Source organism: Symphalangus syndactylus, chromosome 10 (assembly GCF_028878055.3).
Source record: "Symphalangus syndactylus isolate Jambi chromosome 10, NHGRI_mSymSyn1-v2.1_pri, whole genome shotgun sequence".
In the NCBI taxonomy this organism is placed as follows: domain Eukaryota; kingdom Metazoa; phylum Chordata; class Mammalia; order Primates; family Hylobatidae; genus Symphalangus; species Symphalangus syndactylus.
Window position 1 is genome coordinate 89,857,531 of NC_072432.2, and position 27,845 is coordinate 89,885,375.

Genomic DNA, 27,845 nt, shown 5'->3' on the forward strand with positions numbered 1-27,845 from the left:
CCTGCCCAGTGGTTCAAACTATTCCTGATATGATGGTCAGCCTGTCCCATCCCAGGAGGACCACAGTCTCCCCACTCAAACCTTCTCCTTACTCATCCCCTAATTGGCCCCAAACCAAGCTGAGCTTTATAAAGGCACTTAGTGAGAATATCTAAATACTTTTTCAAATAAGAGAACAACACTGAAGAGGAGATGGTTGAAACCCAGTTTATTAGACCAGAGGCATGCGTCACCCAGAGCCCTGCCTGCTGTTCCCCTATCCAATGCACACTTTTTGGCCTCATTCCTGCTTCCCTCTGGGGAGGTATGATCTCTGGGGAAACTCCTAGGAACCAAGAGATTCCAAAGATCCGACAGCCTTACTCTCCAGCTCCAGGTCAATGCACAGGTGACCTGCTCACAGGTCCTGTTCTGGGATTGAAGACCAAGACACAGCTAGGGAAGGAAGGCCCGGAGAGGGGTTGGGGCTCAGGCCTGGAAGGAGTGTCTGGTGGAGGGAGGGGGCAGGCCCTCCACCTCACTTCTCTCTCATTAAGATAGGGTGGGACAACAGCAGAGCTTTCAACTCCTCCTGTAGGCCTCTCTTTCCTCCCAAACCCACCTCACCAGAAAATAAAAGTGGTAGGCTTGGGTATCAGGTGAGGAAAGGGGGCTGGGCACCCAGAAGGAGGAAAGGCCACTGACTGAGGACCTCAGCTTCTGCCTGTCAGCATCCCACTGCCCCAACTTCAGGGGTCGCCAATCCCCAGCTCCCTTCTGTCTCTGACACACTTGGCTTAGTGTCCAGGGTAGACCTCCATCCCCTGGGTGGGGGCTATCTCTAAAGCAACCCCTTCCCTGGGGATGCCACTGTCAGCTGGGCAAAGGGCAATGGGATAGGAGGAGCAGGGGAAGAGAATGTTAAGGCTGCAGGGAGGGCCAAGGGTGCCCAGGTTGGGGGAGAAGGTGAGGCCAGAAAGAGGCAGAGCTTGTGATTCACAGCTTCCTTTGTCGCCACTGAGACAGTGCAAAGGTTACAATGCGCGTGTCGTCTCCTTGTGCTTCTCAGAGGGATGTGTGTACACAGTACAGACACCAGGGGAGAGAGTTCAACTCTTTATACAGGCGAAGGCATTCAGAGACCAGGGAGGGGGCAGAAACATAGAAGGTGGAACTTGGGGTGGGAGAATGGTTCTCAGAGACAAGAGGGGATGGGGTGGAGACAGACAGGGCTGGGGAAAGTATATACAGAGATATAGCAATATAGAGTCTGTATCATATAGAAATAGAAAATGCAGATGAGGTTGTTGAGAGAAGCAAATGAAGTTGGGGAAGAGGATGTGGAAGAGTTCCATAAGAGAATTTATGGACATGGCCCTCTACAAGGGCCTCCGGGAGAGGGACCAGTGAGGTTAGGCACCAGCACCCTTCTCCCTGAGCTGGACGCTAACCAGCCAGGTCTTTTATGGGATGGTGAGGAAGGGCTGCCTCTTGGGATTTCTCTCCAGCAGCTGTGGGGTGGGGGTGAACTTATAGGTATCAGGATGTAGCCTACAGCACCAGGGCCGCATCTTGTCCCCATTACCACTTCTTTGTTTTTGTTTTTGTTTTTTGAGACGGAGTCTCGTGCTCTCACCCAGGCTGGAGTGCAGTGGCGCAATCTCGTCTCACTGCAAGCTCTGCCTCCCGGGTTCACGCCATTCTCCTGTCTCAGCCTCTCCGAGTAGCTGGGACTACAGGCACCCGCCACCACGCCCGGCTAATTTTTTGTATTTTTTTAGTAGAGACGGGGTTTCACCGTGGTCTTGATCTCCTGACCTCGTGATCCGCCCGCCTTGGCCTCCCAAAGTGCTGAGATTACAAGCGTGAGCCACCGCGCCCGGCCGTCCCCATTACCACTTCTTAAGGGGATCCCCGACCCCTACGAGATTCCACATGGTGTGAGAGAGTGGGGCTGAGGTTTTAGTTCCTGCCAGGAGACTTGGGTTTGGGGACAGTCACTGGGCTGAGAGGGTCTCTTAAGGCTGGGGAAGCCTCCCTCCCCCCACACTAGCCCTCCCCCTTAAGGTACATTCTCTGGCTTGGGGCCAAATTCCAGACCCCAGAGATCCCTTCCACCCCTCACTGGGAAGGGCCTTTGGTGACTGGTGGCAGCAGAATGTAGATGGACACTCAGATGGCAGACAGCTAGATAGAATTCAGGCTGGGAGCTAGGGGAGGCAGCATGGAGGAGACAGGGGCAGCCTGCGGCCCCTTGCCCCGTTCTCCCTTTTTAGTTCTTTTTTAGATTAGTTTTGTTAAACGTAAAAAGAATGGGATAGAGGCAGGGAGAGGACTCTATGGTTAAGACTCCTCCTTCCTTACCACAGACAAGAGGAAAGATCTGCCCCGGAGCGTGGGGAGTCCCCAGGGCAGATATGAGGAGGCAGCTGGGGGCCCCCTCGCTCTCCTAGTCCTCCCCATCTAGGCCTTTGGTTCAGCAGCCTGCAGGGCTCAGCAGGTAAAGTCCTCGAACGTGCCTCGGGCCGGATGGTGAGGTAGGATGTTGGCAGCGTATGTCATCCCGGCAGGGTGGCCCCGGAGGCTCTCGCACGGGTTCTGGGGGGAAGGGCACAGGACAGGGGCGGGTTATCCCTCGGAAGGGCTTCAGGCAGTGCTGGGGCGTTCGGGAGGCGAAGGAGAGAAGGTGGTGGCAGAGGCGGGTGGGCGGGGGTGGGCAGGGGTTCCTGGGGCGGTGGAGGCACAGGCGGGCTGCAGGACGCCCTCGCTCGCTCCCTCACGTGTCTTTTGACGTCGTCCAGGCTGAGGGCCACGCCCTTGTCCGCACTGCTCCTTTTGGCCTCCTTCTGGCATTTTCCTCGTCGGCACAGCTTGTGCTTAATGACCTAGGACGGGGACGGGGCAGGTGGGCCGGCTGGACCCCGCCCCCACGTGGCCCCGCGCCGGGCCTCGCCCCCGCTTACCTCGTAGGCGTAGTCAAAGAGCTCCAGCACCGTGAGGATGCTGGCCCCGATGAACAGCCCCATCTGGCCCCCGATGTCACCTGCGGGGGCAGGGGCCGGGGGGGGGGTCAGTGGGGTCAGGACATCGTAGGGGCAGCAGGGTTTACTGGGACTGGGGCGGGCAAGGTGTATTCTCAAAGGGATTGGCAGCCTTTGCACAGAAGGATCGCGAAGCCAGATTCGGGTGGAATTTTTGTTTTCTTCTCTATGCTTTTCTGCGTTTTTCTACCTCTCTAAAACGAGCAGGTGTTTTTCAAGAAAAATAATCGTTTACAAAATACCACAACCCTCTTAGTTTAGGGGCGCATGAAATAGTCTCCACTTCCATGCCTACCCCTCCCTCATGCCCACAGGCCTGTCTTTTCTCTTTTCCACTTTGCCCTAAGAGAAGGCTCAGTTCCCTTCCCTCGCCACTTACCAAGACAACAGGGTTTGGGGAAGGGCCTCTGGGGTGGAGGACCCTCATGGGACAGAAGTGAGCACCCTGCTTTTGGATGATAGGGAGCCACGCCATGCCCATGGCATGGGAAGGGGACAGGCGTCATCAGCAGCTCACCCAGGAGCCCTGCAATCTCATAGGCCTTCTTCTGTTCAATGGTCTCATAGTTGAGGACTTCAAAGAAAATGTCCAGCACCAGGATGTTCTCCCTGCACAGGGATTGGGGGAGGAGACCTAGGTTCAAGTCATATCTCCATCTCTCACTAACCAGGTCAGCTTGGCAAGGCAGCCTCTCTGAATCTCAGTTTCCATATCCATAAAATGAGATGCTGATGGAGATATCTGCCTTTGAGGATTAAATGAGATGGCACATATGAAAAAATGTTCTGTACCATATGCAGTATGCCTCAAGTATAAGGTGACTCCGGTTACAACAATGAGGATGAAGAGGGAGGAGAAAGGGGTGCTTCCCTGCTTATTCTGGCTTGATCTTCCCTGCCTACCCACCCTAGACTCTTTGCTTGCCTTTTGGACCTTCCCTGTGTTATCTCAACTTCCCCCTGCCTGCCAGCCCCCGCCCCCATCAAACCCCACTCATCCATTCCACAGTCCCAACCCAAGGGCCTTGCTCTACCCAGCCAGAGCCCTTACCCTATGTATTGCTCAGATTTGTTGAACTTCTTGGCCAGGTACTTGGCTGAGGCTTTGCTGGGGATCTTGACCATGGACAGCTCCTTGCCATAGCGGGTCAGGTTGCAAGGCATTTCACACACGCAGTACTCCTGGTCCTTCTCCACCAGGAAGTCTGCACTCAGCCAGTGAGAGGTCCCAGTTGAGTGGTGCCCTTCTGCCAGCACCTTCCCACATGCACATCCTAGCTCTGCCCAGAGAAACTCTGGGCCCCTTTCTCTTTCCGTGACCTGCCCTTCACCCTGCCTAGATGCTAAACTCTGCCAACATCCTACCTCACCATCCAGCCTGAGGCATGTTTGAGGACTTTACCTGCTGAACCCTGCAGGCCACTGAACCAACGACGTAGACGGAGAGAACTAGGTGAGTGAGGAGAACCCCAGCTGCCCCCTCACAGCTGTGTCCACCGTGTGCTAATTCTCACCAAGCCTCCCCATGGATATTTCTTACTCTTATATCTCACTTCCTCAGGACCCTCCAGGGTCAAGCAGCTGAGGGGCTGATGAAAGAAGATGAAGGCCATTCCCAGGTGACCTCTGTTCATTTTTCATAGGGGCCTCTGAAGATGCTATTCTCAACTTTATTGATTATTATTATTATTATTTTCAGACAGGGTCTTGCTCTGTCACCCAGGCTGGAGTGCAGTGGTGCAATCTCGGCTCACTGCAACCTCACCTCCCAGGTTCAAGGAATTCTCCCACCTCAGCCTCCAGAGTAGCTGGGACTAGAGGCACATGCCACCATGCCGACATAATTTTTTTTTAAATTTTTCATAGAGTCAGGGTTTCACCATGAAACCAGGCTGGTCTCGAACTCCTGGGCTCAAGCAATTTGCCCACCTCAGCCTCCCAAAGTGCTAGGATTACAGGTGTAAGCCACCATGACTGACCATTCTCAGCTTTAATGTCAGACACAAGAGAGGGTGCAGCCCAGTCCAGGAGTTATGTGAGGCTTCTGGGAGTGTGCCCTGAAACTCCTGCGCACGTGGCTGGCAGCACCTTTTCCCTCCCCCAGACTGCCCCAGGCCAGGGGCGCTCACCCAGAGCAGGATCTGCACACTCCTTGTACTGCTCTGGAGTACAGTATGGGGCATCCCCTACAGAGGAGAAAAGACAACGATGCAGGATGGGGATTCAAGGGGTCTGGTGATGGTGGTAGTACCAAAAGCCTAGAAGGTGTAAGCTGGGAGAGGACGGGAGGGGAGGACTGGCGGGCGTAAGCTGGGAGAGGACGGGAGGGGAGGACTGGCGGGCCCCCATGCTGCCCCAGAAGTGACCCACTCCCGGTCCATACCTTCTAGACCCTTCCCACCCATCCCTGGGGGTGCAGGCAGGAACTGAGGTCAGAGAGACATGAGCCAGGTGGGTGTGGGATGGAGAGGGCTGGAACTGGGGTTGGGAGATTGATATGGATGGGGAGCTAGTGAAGGGCAGCAAAGGCCCAGGGACCCCAGGAGTGTGCTTGGAGCCCCAGGCCTGACCTGGCATGTGCACCATGCGGCAGTTGCAGTTCTCCACCAGATAGCGCGTCTCACAGTCGATGCGGCAGGCAGTAATGCTGTAGGAGTCGAAGAAATCCAGATCCGAGTCCACGGCGACAGCTTTGCAGGTGCCCCAGGGCGGGGGCAGGTAGATGAGCTGCTGGGAGAGCCGGGGAGCTGCAGGGACTTCTCCCCAAATCAGCTTGATGGACTCCTCTGACAAGATGTAGATCTCTGGAGTTCTGCCCTCCTCTCCCTCTGCAGCCTCCGAAGGTCTCAGAGTTTACAGAGCATTCTTGTTCATTCGATCACTCAGGCTTCTGACTAGCCAGATTACCACCCAGGTCCTTGCTCACCTGTCCTTCCCATTACTGATTGCCCACCACTCCACCTGGACCCCTCAATACCCCACCCCAGGACCAGCCTCCCATGGCCCTCTCACCCGCTGCTCCTGGCAGGCCACAAAGGTCTGGAAGCCTGGGGCCACGCCAAAGCCCAGCTGGTCGATGAAAGGAGGTTCATCCTGACTATGGATCTGCACTTTGATGCCTGCTTCGAAGGACGTCTCATCTAGGGGAATGAGGAGTGTGTGGGTTGGGAGGGCTCCTGACTCCCTAACACCCGTCAGACCTGGGGGCATCCTACCTCTCCTGGAAATAAGCATAGGGTACACTGGGGCTGGGGTGGGGGAAGTCTATAGGGTCCTAGCCCACCCTCTAGCCTCCTTCTGGGTTTACCAGCTCTGAGCTGCTCTGATGACCCCTGCATCCTACACACTTCTTTTCTTACCTGGCTTCTGCTCTGCATCTTGGTGTTTCAAATACTTTCTCCCAGAGTGTCACTGTTTCAGATGCTCTCCATTTCTCCCCCTCCCTTTCTCCCTTTCCCCCGTCTCTCTCTGCCCCAAGGCCCCCCGAGACCAGACAGGCAGGCAGCCTGAGAAGAGAGGGAGTTATTTATAGAGTGGCGGCGGCGCTGATGGAAAAGGATGGCTGGTTACCTTGGAGAGTAACTGAGCCAGGAAGTGGGAGCCAGAGAGATGTGAGTGTGGAAGTCAGGTAGAGTCAGTGATGGAGATGGTGAGATGCTGGAGGGAGAGGGGAAAGCCCGGGCCCTGCCCACGTCTCACAGTGAAGCCCAGGAATCCCCTGGCAGAGGCTGGGGCCTAGAGCCATGCGGAGGGGCCCCTGAAGCGGGTGACGTACCAGTCTCCCCCCACACAGGCAGGTACTCGTCCTGCTGGATGTCCAGCATGATTTCCAGCCCATTGCCCGTCCCACCCTTCATGGTCTTCAGCCGCGGCCGCCCATCTCGGCCCGAGTTGAACGTGTAGCACTTTCCATAGCGTGTGAAGACCTGGCGAGGGCAGAGTGGAGAGCCTAAGAGTCCTGCCAGCACCCTCTACTCACCAAGGGCTGTTCCTAGCCACCCCAGCTGTTGGAATCTCAACACCCTTTGGGAATGGTTCCTCCTATGTAGCCCGTTCTCCATTTGCTCCCCTCTCCCACCTGTTTCTCGCCCTTTCTTGCCCTCTGTGTGCCCTGGAAAACTGTTCCTGGTAGAGTGCATCGCCTGAGCTCCTTTGCCACCTGCATGGGCTTCTAGTTGGGGTTGACAGTTGGGAGGTATCGGTAATGGCTCAGAAGGCAGGAGGAAAGATTGGGGTATGAATCCTTCCCCAGCCCTCGCCCCTCTGTAGCTCTAGTAGTGGCTTAGGCCCTCCATGATTACAAATCCTGCCAGGGCTCCCTACACAGCACTGTCTTCTTTTGTGCTTCTTCAGCCTGGAAGTGATAACGATTTCCTAGTACTGCTCGCTGCCTCAGTCCCCCTTATTGGTTTCCTTAACCCTGCCCCCAGCTCTGTCAGCAGTCCCTTTGTTCAAGTCTTCAATTAAATCATCAAGTAGCTGTCTTTTTCCTGCCAGGACCCTGACATATACATTTTCATCACCAGGACCCTAACACCACCAGATCCCTGGCCCCTCCTTGGGACACTTTCCTCAGGCCCAAGCTCCCGAGGCCCTCCAAGACACATCTTCTCTCCGAGGCCCTCCAAGACACATCTTCTCTTCTCCTAGATTTCACTCTGGGAATCTGAAATTCTGCTTTCCCCAAGACCCAAACGCAGTTTCGTTTTTTTTTTTTTCTGTTTGTTTTTTTTGAGATGGAGGCTTGCTCTGTTGCCCAGGCTGGAGTGCAGTGGTGCGATCTCAGCTCACTGCAACTTCCCCCTCCTGGGTTCAAGCGATTCTCCTGCCTCAGCTTCCCGAGTAGCTGGGATTACAAGTGCACAACATCACACCCGGCTAATTCTTGTATTTTTAGTAGAGACGGGGTTTCACCCTGTTGGCCAGGCTGGTCTCAAACTCCTGACCTCAGGTGATCTGCCTGCCTTGGCCTCCCAAAGTGTTGGGATTACGGGCGTGAGCCACCGTGCCCGGCCAAACTCAGTTTTTTGGTTTCATTCAGCCCCTAGCCCCTTGGGTCCATCATTATTCCATTATCAGCAGAACCTGAAAGTAGACCCAGTTGCCATGCCAAGGACCACGCTCAGCCAAGCACCAGCACCTCTTCTCCCAGCACTTGGGACTGAGCCCCCAGGCCATGGTGTGTGTGTTAATGCTTTTGCAAAACTAGGGGGGCCTCAGAAGATGTCTCAGCCCCGGGGGCTGTCTCCCCAGGCTTCTCCCCACTCCATGTCCCAGTGTAACCCTGGTCACAGTGCTGATCAAAAAGCTGCAAAGAGAAAAGTAAACCAGTTATTCTTGGCCTTTTCCCCACAGACTCCTTGAATGTCCCCAGGTTGGGGTGGCTGTGCTTTTACTACTGCTGGATGGTGACAAAGTCCACAAAACAGGTCATAAGGTGAGTCAATACAGCCCAGGGCAGGGGAGAGACAAAAGAGTTTCAGGCTAGACTGGAGCAGCAATGGCAGTAGGTTACTAGGGAATAGGGTCTTTGCCCCCTTCCCCCTTCCTAGAACAGCCTCCTCCATTGCCCTTCAGAAAAGGAGATACACTGCTCTCCCACTTTGTGGGTGAGGTCCAGAGATGAGGCAAAGAGAGAACTCCAAGGGCTCCTAGTCCCGAGCCCCATGACCAGATCTTGCGGCACCCAGCCACAGGCTCCAGGCTGGACATATGCCCATGCCTACACTCCATCCGGAGCTGTATGGGATTAGAGGTGTCTGAGGCTGGCTAGCAGCCCTGCCTTGCGCCGGTTCAGAGGACTGGGCTGCTGTACAGTGGATTGCTGCTGCCACCTGGTGGGCCTGGGTGAGAAGTGTCTGCTCTACTCTCAGACCCAAAGGTAGACACGTTCCTATGGCTCCTGACCTCTCTGAGGCCCAGTGGCCCAAACCCCCAGGCCTCTGTATGCCTGCAGTCATCCCATGATGCACGGGTATGATGACACCCCCTGCCCCTACACTAGGGAGGGGCTGGAGGACTGAGGGATGGGTGTGTGGGGCAGGGAAGGCCTCGAATCTGGGAGCTGGTGGGGCAGGAGAGCAGTCAGGCCAGACAGACCTGGAAGATGAACTTAGGAGAGACAGTGGGGTGCCAGGTGGCCCCCCAGCAGGGAAAGCCCTAGACCCCGGGTGGGTCTGGAGGACAGTTCCCAGCGAGAGCTTCCCCTAGGAAAAGGGTCCCTGGCCACTTAAAGCTGGGGAGAGGGATATAATTTAGAGACCTGTTATTTACCCTCAGACACACACACACACACACACACACACACACAGCTGGTGGGGGTGGGGTGTCCATAGGAGGGCACAGGAAGACCAAGTGAAGATGCACTGAAGTCCCTGCTGCGGGAGCTGCTGACAAGGGGCATGGTGGGATGGGGTTGGGGGATATCCCCACCCCTCTACTGTCTCCCTTTCACTCCCTTCTCTTGTACCACCAGAGACCAGGCAGCACCCACCCCAGCTTCAGTCCACGGGTGCTAGTCAAAATAGTGAACAACTGTCCAGGCACTGGTGTCCACCAACAGATCAAAGGTTGACCTCACAGACAGAGAAAGGTCCCGGGCCCTGCTGGACCATGAGGAGGTCTTGGGAAGGGCAGGTGAGGCTGGAGAACATGTGGGGAGGCAGCAGCAAAGTACCAACTAAGATAGGCGTGTTTCAAGATTCTAACAGGAAAAGCAGTACTGGTGTGGATCTGGGAATATCTGCCCAGTTCCAGGCCCTGGACTCCTGGGTGAGCTCTGGCCTGGGTCAGCCAGGTGAGGTCGGGGGCAGCACAGTCATCAGCCCCAGCCCCAGCCCCAACCCCAGGAGGTGACAGTCAGGGACAGCCATGGCAGACACTCTTGGGGTACTGTGGCAGGCATGGGACCCCACTCACCACTGAGAAGTTGTGAGGGCCGCAGGGTCCCCCTTGGTAGGAGCAATAGAGCAGCATGTCCTCCAGCCGGTGGCAGGAGCGATTGTAGAAGCGGTGCAGGTTAAAGGGCTCCCCAGAAAAGGCCTCAGGGCCTGGTGGAGCAAGGGGCACCCCGAGATCATCACTTTCATCCAGTCCCAGCATGGGGGCCAGATAAAGCAAGTCAGGGTAGCTGAGCTGGGAAAGCCGCACAGCATTAGTGTTGCAGAGGGTGACTGCCGGGAAGGCCAACTCCGTGGTGGCCACTTCGTTTAGAAGGGTCACGTGTGGGTAGCTGAGGTAATAAGCAACGCGGTCCCCTACCTGGCACAGGAAGGCACCCAGTGCCAGGACAAAGGCCACTGCCCACAGCACCTGCCTTGGCCCTGGACCCCCCTCCACAAAAATATGGTTGGTGCCGTGGAGGGTGCAGCTGTTGGCAAAGGCCACCAAGTCCATGGGTGAATGCCCCTCACTGGCCTCCTTCCTCACTGCCTCCTTTTCCTTCTCTTCTTCCTCCTCTTCCGATTCCTGCTGCTGCTGATGGTGGTGGGGACCCCAAGTATCTCCCAAGCGTCCTGGGGCCTCCTCTCCAGAGGAGAATGACACGGAGCAGAAGATCTGGATGGGCATTTTCTCCAGGGGCTTCCTGGTGCCAGGGATTTGCAGGAGGAAGGGGGAAGGTGCCAGAGGGGAAGGCGATGTGACCCCAGGCAGAGTCCGGCAGAGCCAGCCACCCAGCCCGTCAGCCAGGTATCTCAGCCCGGCTGGCCGTCCTTCCTCACCAGGGCCTCTGTGGCAGTGTGGCTGGGGCGGGGCATGGGAGGAGGACCAGCCTGCCCTGCCAGGGAGGGCGGGTGTCTGGGCTGATGAATAATTGATGGCAGTGGGAAAGGGAGGCTGATGGAGAGCAGGGGGCTGGAGCCCCTTCCCTGTCACCAGCTCCAGCAGCACAGAGAGGGTTTAGGACAGAGTGGAAACCCTGGAAAAGCCTAGGGCTGGGACTCCTGGAACCCACCCCTCCCAGGGAGAAGGGACCCGGCACCATCCTTTGCGCCCACAGCCAGGGTGATCGTAGCGACCACAGTCCCCACCCCCCCCAGGACACACACAACACACACTCATCCTCTCTGTTGTCCTCCAATCTCTTCCTCAGCATGTCCCTCAGTGTCCCCATCCCAATTCTGGGTCCTCTCCCTTATTCTCCCCTCGTCCAGTTATTCCTCTGAGATACCTGAGCCCCCCTGTGCCCCACGACCAGCTACTCTCTCAGACCTCCAATTCCAGTCCCTGACCCTGTTTCTCTTCCCCTCCCTCCCTGCCCCCAGCTCTACTTCAGGACAGCATTACCAGCCCTCGTCCTACCCCCCCTATGCTGAGATGTATTTTGGTTCCTTTCCTCTCTCCTACCCCTCCTGTGGCTTGTGGGCCAGCCCAGGTTCCATTAGCAGCAGTCTCTCACTGACCACAGACTCATTTCTGACCAGTTCCCAGCACTAGGGGGAGGGACCCTGTCTCCTGCAGCGGGAAAGCTTCCTGGCAGATCGTCACTACCCCTTTTGGCTTGGCCCCCGCCCCCCCCCAACAGTTTAGATTGTTCGAGGAATTCTCTGGTGGGTGGAAGAAATCGAGATCAGTGCTGGGGGTGGGGCAGGGGGACCTGGGTCAGGTAGAGAGTATTGGGAACCAACGTGGGGTTCCCACCAAAACCCTCAGCCTTGCAGACTCCCGGCCTCAGTCTCTGAGGCTCCCCTACCGCTAATTTACCATTCCCTGCTCCCAGGCCCCTGGCCCCTCTGTGTGCTCTGATTACTCAGGGCCAATGGTTGAGGAACTTGAGCCACCAGCCAAGTCTCCAGGGCCAAGAAGGTGACCCGAGGGGAGGAGGGGAAGGGGGGGAGGGAGGTATGGCAGATTAACGCTTTCACTTTCTCTGCAGGGCCAGAGGAGGAGCAGTGGGGCTACACTGGGGCTAGGTGGGTGTGCTTGGGCCTCCCCATTCCTTAAGCATCCCCTAGCCCCAGGCCATATTCCCCTTCCTCCTCCTCTCTTCTCCCTCCCTGCTCCCACCATTTTCCCTTCTCCATTTGCAGAGACCCTAGAGTGTGTTGGGGATGCGAGGCAGGGTGCCAGGTTCTAGCAGAACTGAGTGATGTGGAACCTTTGGCCTCAGCTTTGCTGCCAGGGACAAAGAGGCCCCAGAAGCGGAGTCTTGAGCTCTCGCCCCTCTCCATGCTTCTGCCACTGCCCTCAGACTGGCCTAAACAACAGCCACTGTCCTCCTCTTTCTGCCACTGCCCTCCTCTTTTGCCTAAACAACAGCCTCTCAACTGGTCTCTCTGCCTCCCTGCAGTTTCTCCCCACGTTTAGTTCGAGTTGTGTGACTCTGACCATTCTTCTGTTTAAAGACCTTCTCTAGCCAGGCATGGTGGCACGTGCCTGTAGTTCCAGCTGCTCAGGAGGTTGAGGCAGAAGAATCGCTTGAACCCGGGAGGCGGAGGTTGCAGTGAGCTGAGATCGCACCACTGCACTCCAGGCTGGGCGACAGAACAAGGCTCCATCTCAGAAAAATAAAGACCTTCTCTCACTCCCCACTGCCTCATGTCAAAATTTAGTCCTCTCTTGTAGTCCCACAAAGCTGAAAGCGGCCGGATGCAGTGGCTCACGCCTGTAATCCCAGCACTTTGGGAGGTCAAGGCCGGTGGATCAAGAGGTCAGGAGATCGAGACCATCCTGGCTAACACAGTGAAACCCTGTCTCTACTAAAAATACAAAAAAAAAAAAAAAAAAAAATTAGCCGGGCGTGGTGGCGGGCGCCTGCGGTCCCAGCTACTGGGGAGGCTGAGGCAGGAGAATGGTGTGAACCCGGGAGGCAGCGCTTGCAGTGAGCCGAGACTGAGCCACTGCACTCCAGCCTGGGGGACAGAGTGAGACTCCGTCTCAAAAAAAAAAAATCTGAAAGCAATGTACCCTCCACCTCAAGCCAGCATCCAGCCACCACCACCCACCCCCAGACACACGAGGCTCATCCACAGTCCTGTGCCTTCCCTGGACTCCATCTGGAGAATTCCTACTCATTTTTCAAGACCCTACTCACATGTTACCTCCTCCAAGAAGCCTCCCCTGACTGCCCAGGGCGCTGTTAGTGCCCACCCAGGGAATAGACTAAAGGGTCCAGTTCTGCTCAAGGCTCTACAGCTATGAGTAATGACCGAGAGTGAAAGAGCAGGACCAAGAGACCACGTGCAGGAACAGGAAGCAAGGAAGGCCAGGAACACCCAGGGCAACCAGAGATAAGTCATTGCAGAGATGAGGAGAGACCCCCCACCTTCAGCTGCTGTCCTCAGGCTTCTCCTGCATGAACCCGTGTGTCCTGTCCTGTGTGTATCTTTTTCCTGCCTGCCAGATCTTGAGCTCTCAGAAGGCAGGGGCCTCCTCCTTTGCATTCCCCAGGAAGTGCTTCAGAGAGGACTTCAAGACTTGGGTGGACTGGGGCTGAGGCTTGGGCTGAGGAAGCTGCAGCTGCCCATGCGTTCCCACTAGAGGGCACTGTCCCCCTCCTTCAGATGTTTTGGAAGGGGAAGTAGATTGATTTCCAGAAGGAAGCAGCTAAGGCAGCGGGAGCTTCCAGCTTGGGAGGCCCAGCAAAGACAAGGGTGTGCACACACAGACAGCGCCAAAGGACAGTAAGTTGGGTGCAACTGAATACCTCTTCCCCCACAGCAACCAAGACCACACTGCACACTTGCACATTACCACACAGACACGCAGCCCTGGTGTGGGGCAACACACACCCCCCCACACACACACACATATGCCCCAACACACACACACCTCAACACACACACACCCCAACACACACATACACACACCCAACTGCATGTCCTCTCTCCTCCATCGCCTGTATGCTTGTTCAAACAAATGCTTATTCTTCAAACATTCTTTCCCATCTTCATCTTGTTCAAGTAATTGAGGGATCAGGAAAGTGTCAAAGGGCATACGCAGAGGGCCCCTGGAGAGGTGCCCAAGCAGACACACACACAGAGCTGCACTCAGTTCTGAACCCTCTGTCCAAGCATGCAGCGCCCTCCACCCAGACCTTCTCTTTAGCAGTGTGTGCTGAGTGGTTTCTGACTTTTTCTGTATCTCTTTCTTCATTCCAGCCACCCCTCATGTCTGTGTAATGCTTCATAGTTTTCAATTGTTATCTCATGGGATCCTTACACAACCCAGTGAAATAAGCAGGTTTGAGTAACTTCATTCCCATCTGACAAGTGAGAAAACTGAGCCACACCAGCCTATTCAAGTCTTAGGGAGAGCACGAAGTGAGCTGGAGGCTGGAATGAGGTCATCTGTCTCCTAATCCCTTGCTTCTTCATTCTTTCATTTACTCATTGCCACAGTGGAGAACACATCATGGACCTGCCCTCATGGAGCTTACTGTCGAACAGGGAAGACAGACATCAATTCAAAAATGAAAAAAACACATATCTAATTGCAAACCATAAGTGCTATGAAAAAAAAAATGGCTCTATCAGAGTGAATGACAGAGGGACTTGCCCCAGACTGGGGAATCAAGGAAGCTTTCTCTGAGGAAATGATGTTTGAATTACAGTCTAAAGAATAAAGAAGAGGCTGGGCGCGGTGGCTTATGCCTGTAATCCCAGCACTTTGGGAGGCTGAGGTGGGCGGATCACTTGAGGCCAGGAGTTCAAGACCAGCCTGGCCACCATGGTGAAACCCCTTATCTAGTAAAAATACAAAAATTAGCCAGGCATGGTGACACATGACTGTAATCTCAGCTACTTGGGAGGCTGAGGCATGAGACTTGCTTGAGCCAAGGATGTGGAAGTTGCAGTGAGCTAAGATTGCACCACTGCACTCCAGCCCAGGCAATAGAACGAGATTCTGTCTCAAAAAAATAAAAAAATAAAAAATAATAAATAAATAAAATAAAAAAATAAATAAAGAGGAGTAATTAGGTAATGGTGTGTGTGTATGTATATATTTGTGCGTGTGCGTGTGCACTAGAACTTACCCCTGTGGAGGAGGGAGGATATTCCAGAGAGAGAACAGAGTGTGTGCAAAGGCCCTGAAGGAGAGGGATGAGAAGGGGCAAGTGTGGCTGGAGAGGTAGGTAAAGGCAGGGAGGACCCGGGTCACTCAGGGCCTTAAAGGCCACAGTGAGGATTCGGGCTGAGGGACGATGAAAGACTCCCCGTGGAAGGAGTTCAAGTGACCAGAGCTTTGATTTGAACAGACCACTCTCGCTGCAGAGTGAAGGATATAGAGGGGCTGCTGGAAGGCCTGTCGAGGAGCCATTCCCGTGGCCCAGGGAGACATGCAGTGAGGGATGGCCCAGAACAGGGGGTAGAGTGGAGATGTTTATGATGCAAAATTGGCAGATGCTGTCAAGGCAGGTGAGGGAGATGGAGTGTCAGGGATGATTTCTGGTTTGCATGACGGGGTGAACAGTGGGGTGGCTCACTAGATCAGGCACACAGGTAAAGAACTAGTTTGGGAGGTAAGATGATGACTTTGGTTTTGCACACGCAGGTTTTGAGGAGTCTTAGGGACACCCAAGTAGAGACGTTAAGTGGGAAAATTGGCGACTGGAGCTGATGCTAGGAGGAGAGGGCTGGGCTGAGACATAAATTTGGCAGTTGTCAGTGTGTAGATGGTAATTGAAGTCATGAGTGAAGATGAGACTGCCCAAGAATAGAATATAAAGTTTAAAAAAAAGATAGAAAAAAAGGTCTGATTTGGCAGTATCCACTAAAGCTAAACAAAATCATACCCTATGGCTTAACCATAGTTCCATAGCTAGTCATATGCCCAGGAGAAACGAGTGCATATGTCAACCAAAAAACATGAACAAGAATGTTCATAGTAGCTTTATAGATAAGAGCCAAAAACTAGTGACAACCCAAATGTCTAGCATCGGTGGAATGGATCAATTGCGGCCTATTCATATAATGAGATACTACACAGCATCAAAAAACAACCAACACTGCCACACACAACAACATGGCTAAATCTCACAGACATAATCACAAGCAAAACAAAACAAAACAAACAGACACAGAAGAGTATACACTGTATGGAGGATACATATACTCCAAGAAGTTCAAGAATGAGTGAAATTCATCCATACTGATAGAATAGTGGTTAACTCTTGTGGGGTAGCACTGACTAGGCAACAGCCTGAAGGAACTTTCTGGGGTACTGGAAATGTTTTATAACAATGTAATATGCAAAATACTACATTGTAAGACATACCAGTGTAAAAATTTTTCAAGCTGGTATATTGTACTCTTATGATTCAAAAGAAGATTAAAGCTTGGGACTGAGCCTTGAGTAGTGGTGACACTAAATGGCCAAGTAGAAGAAAATGAACTGGCAAAGAGACAGAGGAGTGGGTAGACACAGGAGGAAAACAAAGGGAGTATGATTGTCAGGAAAGGGAATAGTTCAAAAAAGAGGTGGTGGGGGCCGGGCGCAGTGGCTCACGCCTGTAATCCCAGCACTTTGGGAGGCCGAGGCAGGCGGATCACCTGAGGTCGGGAGCTCGAGACCAGCCTGACCAACATGGAGAAAACCCGTCTCTACTAAAAATACAAAAAAAAAAAAAAAAAAAAAAAAAATAGCCACGCATGGTGGCACACATCTGTAATCTAGCTACTCAGGAGGCTGAGGCAAGAGAATTGCTTGAACCCAGGAGGCAGAGGTTGCAGTGAGCCGAGATGGTGCCACTGCACTCCAGCCTGAGCAACAAGAGCAAAACTCCATCTCAAAAAAACAAACAAACAAACAAACAAAAACCAGAAGAGGTGGTGGGCAACTATTTTGAATGCTATTGAGAGATCAAGAATAATAATAAAAAAAAATGTGCTGGATTTGGCAACATGAAGGTGACCACTGGCCTTAGCTAGAACCATTTAGGAGGAATGGTGACGATGGGGGAAGAGGACAGCCCGGAGTGGATCAGAAAGTGAGTTGGAGATGAGGAAATGGAAACAGTGAAACAAACACATCACTTTTAGGAACTTTGTAAAGGGAAGCGGAGAGATACTATAGGAGCTGGCAGGTGCTGTGGAGTTGACGGACACATATGTTTTAGTTGTTATCTTAGCACAAAGACCGATACATAGCAAGTGCTCAATATATGTTAGCTGTCGTTACAGCTATGTATTTTAAGACAGAAGCATCTTCGGCATGTTTCATTGTCAATGGGGTTTTACTTGAGAAAGAGGGACCAACTGTAGAGCAGGGAGAGACAGAATTAGCAGGAGAAAGATCTTAAAAAGGCAGAAGGGAATAAGATGAAAATTCTAGGTTGAGACTTTATCCTAGATAAGATGAATGTTCCCTTCTGGGGCTTGGTACCCAGAAGAAGGACAAGATGTTGTCTGAGGCTTCTATTTTCTCAGTGAAGTAAGTGGTAGGCAAGGTCATCCGCTGAGGGTGAGAGAGGAGCTAGGAAGGGTGACTGACAAGAGTGGAGAAGTTCGAAGTAGTCACCAGGGAGAGCAAGTTGACCAGGAAAACACAGTGGGGTTGCCAGGCAGCACCGCACGCCCATTTAAGGATGTTGAGCATGAACACAATGTGATACTAAGTTGCCCTGGTATGTGACTTCCTCAGGGAGGTCCTGACTGCCCTGGTGTGACCCTGGGGAAAGCCAGTGGTGGGTTCACCTAAGATTGGCACTTGGCCTGATGATGCAATGAAAAGACAAAAGCATCAAAAAACTAGGCCTACTCAACTTGGGAACGGGATTCCTAGGGTCTCTTCTCTGTACCCTTTCTTGCCCTTCCTGCCTCTCCACACTGCTTCTCAACAGAGCACCCTCCTCCGTACACACTCCTACAGCCACACACAAAGAACCCGGACTTAGAAGATCTGAAGTCAGGGTCCCACTCTGTCATTTCCCAGCTGTGTGACCTCAGGCAAGTCACACAACTCCTCTGAGCCTCAGTTGTCCCATCTTTCCAAGGAAGATGTTAACAATTTCCTTCCTACAAGAATTATGAAGCTCACGTGAGCTAAAGTAAAGGGAATTTGTAAATTGCAAAGCACAACTGAAAGAGATGATTAATTTTGCTAGTATGTGTTCTGCATGCAACCAGAGGTTTGCCTACACAAAAGCTTTCTCCCACAGCCACACACGCCAAGCTGCACGGGCCCCCATACACCTCCACATGCTTCCACTTCACACTCTACATCCACACTCCCCCGCAGACACACACAGAGGTGCACATGTGTGCTTGTATGCTCGGGGCGCATATGTGATGAGGGTGTTGTGAGGAAGTCTGAGATGGCTGCTGTCCATGGCCGAGGCCACTGCCGCAGTCTCACCCCCAGGGATGTTCTCAGCCTGGCACGCTGGTGTGACACCAACTAGAGACACATGGCACTAAGCTGCACAGCCCAACCTCCTGGGCCCCCAGGACTGTCAGCCACACAGAGGGCATGCAGAAGGGTGGGAAAACATTTTCTATCCAAGAACTCATGGGATCTCAGAAAGATCACAACTGGCCCTCCCTCTCCCTGGAGAGTGGCCTTGGAGAGCCTGGGGTGGCAGTGTCTGTCCTTACAGTTCCTTAAGGGAACTTTCCTTTAAGGTGAATACACAGCAGCTTCATGCTCATTTTTAAATATTCTATGAGGAAAATGTCCAATTCCTGTGTCCAGGTAGGTTGGTGCTGCACATCCATTACACATGGGGCAGCGTGGGTTTGGCCAAAGAGTCCCAGAGGAAGGGCTGCCCCTCAATAAAGAATAATTTTACAACCTCCGTATAGGAGATCGGGCTTAGAAGCTAAGAAGTGGGGCCAGGTGGAACTTTGCCCAAAATAGAGACCGGGAGCCCTAATGCCCAGTCCTATCCTCCACCCAGCTAGGCACCCCTTCTCATTCTTGCTGTCTCCTTCCAGCTTTGCCTCCCAGAATGCACACCCAAGGGTCCTGACTGGGACGTTATAAGTCAGAAGGTAGAGGCTTCTGCATTGGCCACCCCAAACATACAAGTGAGGGAAAGCTTGGGGGTGGGGGTGGGGGTGGGCAGCGGCTGGCCAAGGCAGAAGAATGGCCCTTGCCGGAGAGAACTGGCTGGTTGATTTAGTTAGCTGGGGAGACACCAACACATTCTATGAACCTGGCATTTTCCGAGAGGCTGAGTTTGGCTGGGGAGATTGGGAGGACTCCCCCTGGATGTTGAGAGTCTGCTCATCCCCAGCATGTTCCCCTTTGTTCTGAAGCCCACCCCACCCGGCCCCCTTTAGTACCACCCCCATGGCTCTCAGCCCTGAACCTCTCGTGCTGCACTTAACTTTCCTAGCGCAGGACCTGGCACATGGAAGTGGCACTATCTGCTATGGGAATGAATCCAGTGGAGCTTAAAGCTCCCCTAATCCCAGCTTCTCATTCTGAATATTCTGTCTCCCTCGCTATCCCCAGAGAATTGAAATTACTTTCCACAAAACTGAAACACACTAAGAAGCAACCTCCACCCACAGCAGAACATTCCAAGCCTCTCTGTGGGCCTACCCCTCTGCCTCCAGGACACATTGGGCATGCGGTGGCCATACCCAGGAGTTCTCCACCGGCTGGGCAGTGGCAAAGTCCCAAGACTTAGGGGTGCTCCTCCCCAGCCCTCCACTTCCAGGCTTGGCCCCTAGAGGCACTTAGTTACTGAATTCCCTATTACTTCAGCCAACAGCCCAGAGATCAATTAGCTTAGAGTAGTTCTTAGCTGATAGCCGTCTGAGAGAGGGGTGGAGTCAGAAATGGCTGGGGTCTGGGGAGAAGGGGAAGAGGTGAGAGAGGAAATTGGGCTACCTGAAGGATGTTTGTGTGTATCTGTGTCTGAGAGACAGGAAAAAGGAGCCATCTGAGACCCCAACCCAGGGACCACCCACTGGATTCCTGCAACTGCAATGGGCTCTGCTCCCGTCTCCTCTCTCCACCTGCCTGTGTTCAGTTTAGGCACTTCCTGGGAGGGAGGGACAGATGAGAAGGATAAGGCAGGAGGTGGTAGCCATGAACCTCTAGGGCAGGAACCCTTCCCCCAAAGTTCATGAACCCCATGAACCCCTCCTCTAAAGTTACTGTCTCCAGGTCGGCCTCTTCTATCCCTCTGCCATCTGTGCATGTTCCCCCTTCTCACCCATGAAGACCACCAGGCCTCTGGGTGGGGCTGCCCAAGACTCCCCTTCCCCTCTCTGCACGGCAGTCTGGGCAGCCTTTCCCCTCAGCAGCCCCTCCACTCCCTGCCTAGCTGGAGGGTGCAGACCCCAGTAGTAAGGTCAGGCCCTCCCAAGGGACTTCTGGTCTGAGCTTCTGTGAGGCAGCATGGGGTGTGGGGATGAGGGGTGAGCCCTGGGGATGAATAAACTCCATGCTAGTCCTGGCTCTTGCTGGGTGCTGCCATCCCTGGCTCTCCTGCTTTAAGATGATCTCTCTCTCCCCACTTTGGGTCCCAGGATCAGCCGCCCATAGCCAACTGCCATTGCAGCATCTTACTTCCCTAGGTGCTCCAGGGGATGCCCGGGCCCCTTCAGAACCTTGCAGTGGGTTGCAGGGGAGGCTTCTGTGCTCATCCCCACTCACTCCACCTCTTCCCTGGGAGATTCTGGTCTCCAATCCAGGGTCCTGAGAAGGACTCCTGTGGACCCCTCCCAAGGATTCCTGTCCCCCAGTTTCACCCTCCTGAGAGAGATTATGAGTCACACCACATGCCCACCCCAGCATTTCCACTCTGTGCCCTCCTCTTCCTTCTCTTCCAGGCCCCAGAAATGAATTCCTGCTTCTCTCTCCCCTAGGCAAAGGGTCTAGGTCTCAGCGGAGGAGGGGGTGGCATAGGGCAGACTGGGTGACCATCTGCCAGCCCCCTCCCCTTGCTGCTGCTCAGCATTCTGGCCACATCAGCTGCTCCCACTGCCAGGGACAGATAAGGTGCAGCTGGAGGCTGGCACCAGCTGCGACTGTGCTCACTTCTCTGGCCCCCACCCAGACACCAGCAGACAGCTGCACCCCAGCCCCCCTCCATGGAACCCCTGCCCTGCCTTGGCCTGGCTGGCCTCAAGGTGGGGCAGGAGAGAGGAGCCATGGACCCTGTTGTCTTGGCAACAAAGCATCCTACCAGGAAGAAAAGGAGGTGGCTGGGAAGAGGGGGCCTTGTGGTTGGGTCACTGTGGTTGCTCAGGGGCATCTATTGAGACCTTCCCAGCCAGGTTGCTGTGGGGATACTCCCTGCCCTGCCCTTCTCCCTCTTCAGTCCCGAAGGATTTCCAAACCAGTCTCTCCCAGATTCAGCTCAGGCTCCCCATATTCACCCCCACCCTTCCAAGCTGACTCAGCCACACCTGGGGGATGGACCCTGGCCAAATGCTTTGTGACCAACTACTCCCTGGGGTTGAGCTAGATCCAGGAGCACATCTGGAGAAATGCCTGTTACTGCAGATCCTCATCAGGGGAGCTGGGGTCTTTGAGTGACCAGAGTAGCCTCCCTGAATTGTCTTCTTATGCCTCCCCCAACCAGCCTTGAGAAACACGGTTCTTATTGTTGAGATGAGGGTTGCCCTTAGAAATCTACAAAAGAGTCCACACGTGCCCCCGCACACTATACTTTGCAAACGCATTGAACAAGGTCTTGGACAGTGGGGGGTGGTATCCCACAGCAATCCTGTTGGATGGGCCCCAGCAGCTTCTTCCTGAGCTACTGAAAGGGCAACCAAAGCCCTAACCACAAAGCCTCTCTTCCCTGACTACCTTCTTTCCTCAGTGAAGAATCTCTGCTCTGAAGGCTGCAGAAGATGCCAAGATGGTCTCCCTTAGATCGACCCTATAGACAGGTGTTTTCTGTCAGTGCTACATCTGCCCAGGGCTAGATACACACTCCCAACACACCTCTGGGGCTAGCAGAGAATGGCATGGATGTTAATCATGAGACTGAGGAGAGAAGGGAGAGGGTGGAGTATCAGGCAAGGAGTGTGGGAGCCCTTAGGACTGGGGAGCTGGAGGAGAGAGCCCGCCAGGCCCTTCTCCACCGGGGAGGTGTCAGACATGGACTCCAGCCAGACGCCCATCTGTGTGGGAACATCCCTATGGGTAGAGCTCTTGACATGGAGAGGGGCTGGCAATGAAATCAGCTAAAGAGAGCAGAGGGAGGAGTGAGAGGTTTGAGTCCAGCAAAATTCAGGGTCAGGTCTTTGACATGGGCTGCAAAACAGCAAAAACCTGGTCTTCCCTGACAACCCAGAAGCAAGAAGGTGCACAGCTGGGGCTGCAGGGTGCTAGCCTGTGTGTCTCTCCCCCTGAGTAAGAGGAATAATTCAGACTGCTCCAGAACTTTGTGAGCCAATCACATCTCCATCTGACTACTTAGAATGGTCCCCTCAGACAGCATGGACCAATCACATCTCAGCATCTCCATTACCATCAACCAAACGTTATCTTAGCATCACCACTTGGAATCTTTCTGGACATGATGGACAGATGGAGCCTCAACTGAACACTTTCTATGGACTAACTGCTCAAATTTATATCTTAGCACCTCCTCAGATTGAGCCAAGCACTTCCCTCCCTCATCCAACACTACAAACCACTCAAATAAGTTTTCTCCATCTTTCTCAGGGGTCCCTCCTGCTTGTGTGTTGGGTGTGCTGGAGGAAGGGGGGCTCTGGCTTTTGCTTCCACCTTCACTTACAGTCCTATTACTCTTGGGAGCATTACTTGTGAGACTGTGAACCCTCTGGTCTCAAGCTCTGGGGAATCCAGGACTCTCCTGTTATGAAGAAGTAAGAGAGGGAAGGAAGTGATTCTTGCATCTTGGCTAAGCTCCCCATCAGCTTGGCTCAGTAAAGAGTGCAGTCATGTAAACTTTGTCCAGCAGGATTGACAAAGGCCCAGGAAACTGGTCTGCAGAGCAAGGCTTAAGGAGATTGGGAAGTCTTGCACAGCAAGAAACACTAAGCATGACCATGGCGCCATCCTTTCTGCACAAATACATACAGTTCATGTTCCCACACTGCAGGACGAAGCAAGCAAGCGGGGAAAAAATGGGCAGGAAGAAGGGAGAGAATCCGAGAGCTGAGTAGGCATGGAGAGCAGAGGGTCCTGGAAAAGACTGGCAAGAATTTGAAGTGGACACAATAACTCCAGGGTCCACAATATTAATTAAAAGAGTAAAGGACATTTTCAGCTTAACAAGACATGAGTTCTAATCCTGAACCTGTCACCTGTCACTCACTGTGTGAGCTTGGGTAAATCATTCTGCCTGTGTCTCAGTTCGTGCATTTGTAAAATAGAGGTAACGCGATTATGTATCAAGGGGATTGAGGGGAGCCTAGAAACCATTTGAAAGAGTTACAAGCATTGTCCATTCATTTGGTGTTATTGTCCCTACATGGCTCCGAAGCCTCTGGTCTCTTTGCCATCCAGGCCCAGGTCTTAACTCTCAGGAATCTGTGTGACTTGCCCAGGGTCGCCTAGCACATCAGATGCCAAAATCAGTTTCCCTATGCCCTCCCTGAGGTGCTGGCCTGAGGCAGCCACATCTGTGGGGCATTTGCATTTTGAGATGCAAAGGAAGCCTCCAGGGCAGCCGTGACTGGGTGTCCCGATGGCCTTCCTTTCCTCAGACCCTGGCTCTGTGGCTCTTGCTGGCAAGCAGGGAACCTAAGCAAACAGTGTATGTGTCTATGTATGGGGTGCGGATGGCACACAGGGAGTTACTGTCTGGCTATTTAAGAGAAGGTTTCCCTTATTTGTGCTTCACGGTGCTTCTCAGACTTTAGTGTACACTCCAGTCACCTGAGGATCTTATTAGATGGAGATTCTGGTTCAGTAGGTTTGGGAAGTGGGGTGGCAAAGTCCTGCATTCCTTTCAAGCTCCCAGTTGATGGTCCTGGACCTCACTACAAGTAACAAGGCTGTAGCTTACCCACCTCTCTGCTCAGCTCTGACACCTGTGGCCTAGATGGTAAGCTTGGTAGGTTTGTGGCTATGCCAGACCATGCGCATGTGTGCATATATGTGTGTGTTGGGCACTGTAGGCTCTCTTTCCTGCCATCATGGCTGCAAGGCTGAGGCTCAGGTGCTCGTGCAGTGAGTGCAAACATGACCCTATGCTGAACAAACTCCCCTTCTACTAGAAGCAAACCCCAGGACACACAACATCCTCTCCCAGAGTAGCAAGCACCCGGAGAGGCCCAGCCTGCTCCTTGTCTCCTCCTCCTCCTCTGTGGGCCAGGCTGACTCACACCCCACATGAGGGGACTCACCACCTTGAAGTCTTCGGCGCTGCAGACCTCCCCCCGGAAGTGGCAGGAGAGCAGCATGTCTCGAATGTCGTGCCCAGCTCGGTCGTAGAACTCACGCATATTGAAGGGTTTGGGTTTGAAGCTGCGGAAGTTGGCTTTGTCCTGCAGTATCTCCAGCTGCTTTTCATCTGCCATCTGTGTGTCTGGTATCTCATACCTGGGGGTCCGGGGGTGAGTGGCACACGGGTCAGTACAGCCATCAGTGTCCCACACCCAACTTGGGTGATGGGGGCAGCCTCCAGCCCTGGGGATCAGGCCCAGGTGTAGGCAAGGAAGGAGAGCTGGGCATGCAGAGGCTCTACCACACGGGTCTGAAATGACAGAAGGATCTGTAGTGGCTGCCCAGGGGCAGGGCATCCCAGCACATGGGTGAGAGGAAGCATGGATAAGGTGGGCAGAGAGACAAGGCAGGGGCTGTGGCTTTTATACTATCGTCTCTACCCTTTAAAGATGTTCTGTCCCCATCCCCCAACTGACGAGAAGGTCAAGACAGAGTGGCCAGAATGAGGGTAAAGCTCACTCCAGAGAGGGTGACAATGTCTCAGACCTCAGGCCGGGTAGGGTGGAGTGTTTTGGACTATGCTGGGATCGGAGCTAGGGGAGCACCCTAGCTCCTCTGCTGTGAGTGGCAGGTTTGGGGGTGGGGGGGGGTTAAAGGGCAGGGTCCGCTGGGCTCTATGGTGGGTCAGGGAGGCAGACATCCTGACTGGAACTCACGCAACTCCAGGAGCAGGGCTGAGGGAGGGTGGGAGCCACCCACCTGTTGTTGAGCAGGGCCAGCAGCTCCCCGGCATGATACAGGTCATTCTTGGAGACTTGGCTAAAGCGGAACTCGTTGAGGTTGCACAGCGTGACAGCAGGGAAGGTAAGCTGAGAGGCAGCCACCTCGTCGAGCTTGGTGACATGGTGGTAGTGGAAGTAGTACTGCACACGCTCCGTGCACACACACAGCAGCACAGCCAGCGAGCCCAGGAAGCACAGGGCCCACAGTGCCCGCTTCAGAGACAGCCGCTCGTAGGAGAAGATGTGGGCCAGGCCGTGCAGCGTGGAGCTGCTGGCGAAGGCCTGGATGCTCACCGGCTGGACGCCACCCACCTCCTCCTCCTCGGCCTTCAGTTCCATCCTTGTCGAGGGGATCCTGGGGGAGGAGGGAGGGACAGTCTATCATTGTCCTGGGATGAAAGTACACATGGGGCCCCTCCACACGTGCCCATCCAGAATCCTCATCTCCAGAGGTCACCACTCCTCCGGCAGAAGACTTCCCTGCTTTGCAAGCCCAGAGGTGGCTGACCAAGGGACACATCCAGGGTTCCTCCAAATACAGAGGCACAGGGGGTCAGGTCAGGCCAAGAGAATGCTCCCCAGAGAAGCTTCCCAGGCCCGGGGAGACCCCAGATATAGTCATCCGAGGTTGAGGGGGAAGTCCTGATGCACCCATAGGCAGGCGCAGGAGTTCCCTCCAGATGTGGGGTCACTCTGGGACAAGAATATCCACCCCATCCTGGAGATGAAAACTCACCCAGATGGGCTGACCCCGGGGTAAGGAGCTCCTGTCCTGGTCACGGGTATTCCCAGGACGGGGCTGTGGTCCTAAGAGCTAAATTGGGGCCAGAAAACCCCCAGGGAGGTGGCTACCTCTAGGGAGGGGCCCAGCCTGAGTCCTCACCCGCGGGTGTCTCCAGTTCTCATATAAGCGCAGGCTGTGTGTATGTTGGGAGTGGGGGGTGGCGGGCTGCCCGAGGCGGATGTATGGAGGGGGGGCGCGGTTCCCTATGACAGCGAGCTGTCCCCGCCCCGGACGCACCCCCGCCCCCCCCCAGTCCAGCTTCTCGTCGCAGTCGGATCCCCAGCTCAGCCCCCGCCCCCCTCCCCAGCCATCGAGCCGCCCCAGCAGCAAGGGAAATCCAGAGGGAGGAGAGTCCCGGCTTCGGGGTACCAAGGAGCCTCGCGGCCAAAGGCAGGGGTATCGGAAACCCACCTGAGGGGGCTTCGGCAAGCCGGCGGCCGGCGGCGGGTCCTGGGGCGCTGGACCGGTCGCGGGCTCAGCGCCGAGTCGCGGAGGGGCTCATGGCCCGGGGCCGGAGCCCGCGGCCGCCGCGGCACGCCGCGCAGAGCCCTGCAGGGAGCGGCCCGCCCGGCCCCGCTCGGCTCCGATCTGTCCGCCCGCCCGCGCGCGCTGGCTCGCTAGCTCCCTCGCCTCGGCTCGGTGTGCCCGGGCTCGGCGCGATGCGCGGTGCTCTCAGCCCTGGGATCTGCAGGGATCCATCGTCCGGCCGGGAGGCGGCGGGAGGGGAGGGGGAGGGAAGGGGGAGGGGAGAGGGTGCGCGTGCGCGCCTACGAGTGTCTGCGAGGCTGTCTCCGGGCCGGTGTGCGCGCGGGGCCCCGGACCCGGGAGCGGGACCCAGGGCTCCCCGCGCCGCCTCGCCCCTCCTCGCGGCCGCTTTCGGAGGCGCTGCCTCTCTCCAGTCCCGGAGCCGTCTCCCTGCCTCCGAGGCCCTATGGCTTGTGTGTGTGACTCTGTGTGTGGTGTGTGTGCGCGCGCGCGTGTGTGCGCGCAGAAGGGAGGGTGTCTGCCCCTAGCGTCCCCCTCCCCGCGCTGTCTCCTTCGGATCGATTCTCCTGCCTCTTGCTGCTGCTTCCTCTCGTGGCACACACGCGCGTACACACACACATACACACACACACACACGCTCCGAGTCACACTTGACTAATTCAAGCACTTAGCCCATATGGAGACAGACACACATACCGACCAGAGTCACACCACACCATTCACAACCACACCCCCCCTCAGCAGATGTCCACGTATCCCGGGGGCCTGACCCACATGGCAAGCACTCACCTGCTCTTAGCCCTGCTCCCACCTACATGTGACACATATCCACGTGCACATATGTGAGCCAACACGCAGCCTTGACCACTCAGATCCCATCCTTGTAGCTCTGGGCTTGTGGGGGGCATGGTCGCAACCCCTCACTGCCAAATCTCCAAAGAAGGAGCAGAGAAAAGGAAGGAAAAATAGCCAGAGGTCAAGGGAACCTGGACAGAAGGAAGGGGGCAAAGGGAGTGAGGGGGACAGGGTGAGGAAGGGTTGGAACGGGGAGCTATGCTCAGGGATGGAGCCGAAGGCTCAGCACAGAACCCAGGCCTGGGGACTGCTCCTGTGGCTCTCACCTTTCTCCTTCCCTGCCTCCCTCCTCTTCTCTGAGAGGCCTTGGGGAGGGGGACCCTCCCTATCCAATTAACAGAGAAGGAGCAATCAAGGGGAAGTTGTTAATTTGCTGATGCTCATTAGGGGCTCTTAGCACAGAGGCTGTTGAGGTCTGATGGTGTCAGATGATGAGGAGGAGGGTGCGGGGGACCAGAATTCTGTCTCTAGTGGCTCCTTCGCTCTACTTGCAGGCTGGTGCGGCTCGGGGGGAAGGATGGTGAGAGGTGTATTCCTAGGACATGGTGCCGGGCTTTAAGTTAGAAGAAAGAACCTGTAAGGAGAAGGTGATGGCACATTGGAAAGAAGTTGGATGACAAGTTGGGAGTAGTGAACATGTAGGAAACCAGAGAAGGG

At 54.7% G+C, this 27,845-nt stretch overlaps 1 protein-coding gene and 1 pseudogene across 4 annotated transcripts; both read right to left on the reverse strand.

Annotated features, from left to right (window-relative positions):
- Positions 1-191: 191 nt before the first annotated feature.
- LOC129491638 (uncharacterized) lies at positions 192-2,442 on the reverse strand (annotated as a pseudogene).
- On the reverse strand, positions 192-27,387 carry ASIC1 (acid sensing ion channel subunit 1). 4 transcript variants are annotated; one of them, XM_055294918.2, is made up of 13 exons: positions 26,259-27,387; positions 25,041-25,418; positions 24,242-24,437; positions 7,099-7,191; positions 6,796-6,946; positions 6,033-6,160; positions 5,591-5,750; positions 5,150-5,206; positions 4,072-4,225; positions 3,538-3,629; positions 2,943-3,022; positions 2,760-2,864; positions 192-2,577 (listed from the first exon to the last, which is right to left on the reverse strand). In XM_055294918.2, exons 2-13 carry the CDS (start codon positions 25,400-25,402, stop codon positions 2,473-2,475), a joined length of 1,683 nt encoding a protein of 560 aa, XP_055150893.1. In that variant the 5' UTR covers positions 25,403-25,418; positions 26,259-27,387; the 3' UTR covers positions 192-2,472. The 4 variants fall into 4 exon arrangements, with proteins under 4 accessions (XP_055150893.1, XP_055150894.1, XP_055150896.1 ...); XM_055294919.2 differs by having other exon boundaries at positions 5,591-5,747; positions 26,259-27,382; XM_055294921.2 differs by lacking the exon at positions 7,099-7,191 and having other exon boundaries at positions 5,591-5,747; positions 26,259-27,372.
- Between the last annotated feature and the right edge of the window lie 458 nt (positions 27,388-27,845).

Excerpts from the sequence above, each read along its gene's own strand:
- ASIC1 (XM_055294918.2), bottom strand. The coding sequence starts at position 25,402 with ATGGAACTGAAGGCCGAGGAGGAGGAGGTGGGTGGCGTCCAGCCGGTG. Across the intron at positions 7,192-24,241 it reads GCGCCGAAGACTTCAAGGTG|AAGCCCATGCAGGTGGCAAA; the intron begins GTGAGTCCCCTC and ends AACCCCAACTAG. Across the intron at positions 3,630-4,071 it reads AAATCTGAGCAATACATAGG|GGAGAACATCCTGGTGCTGG; the intron begins GTAAGGGCTCTG and ends ATCCCTGTGCAG.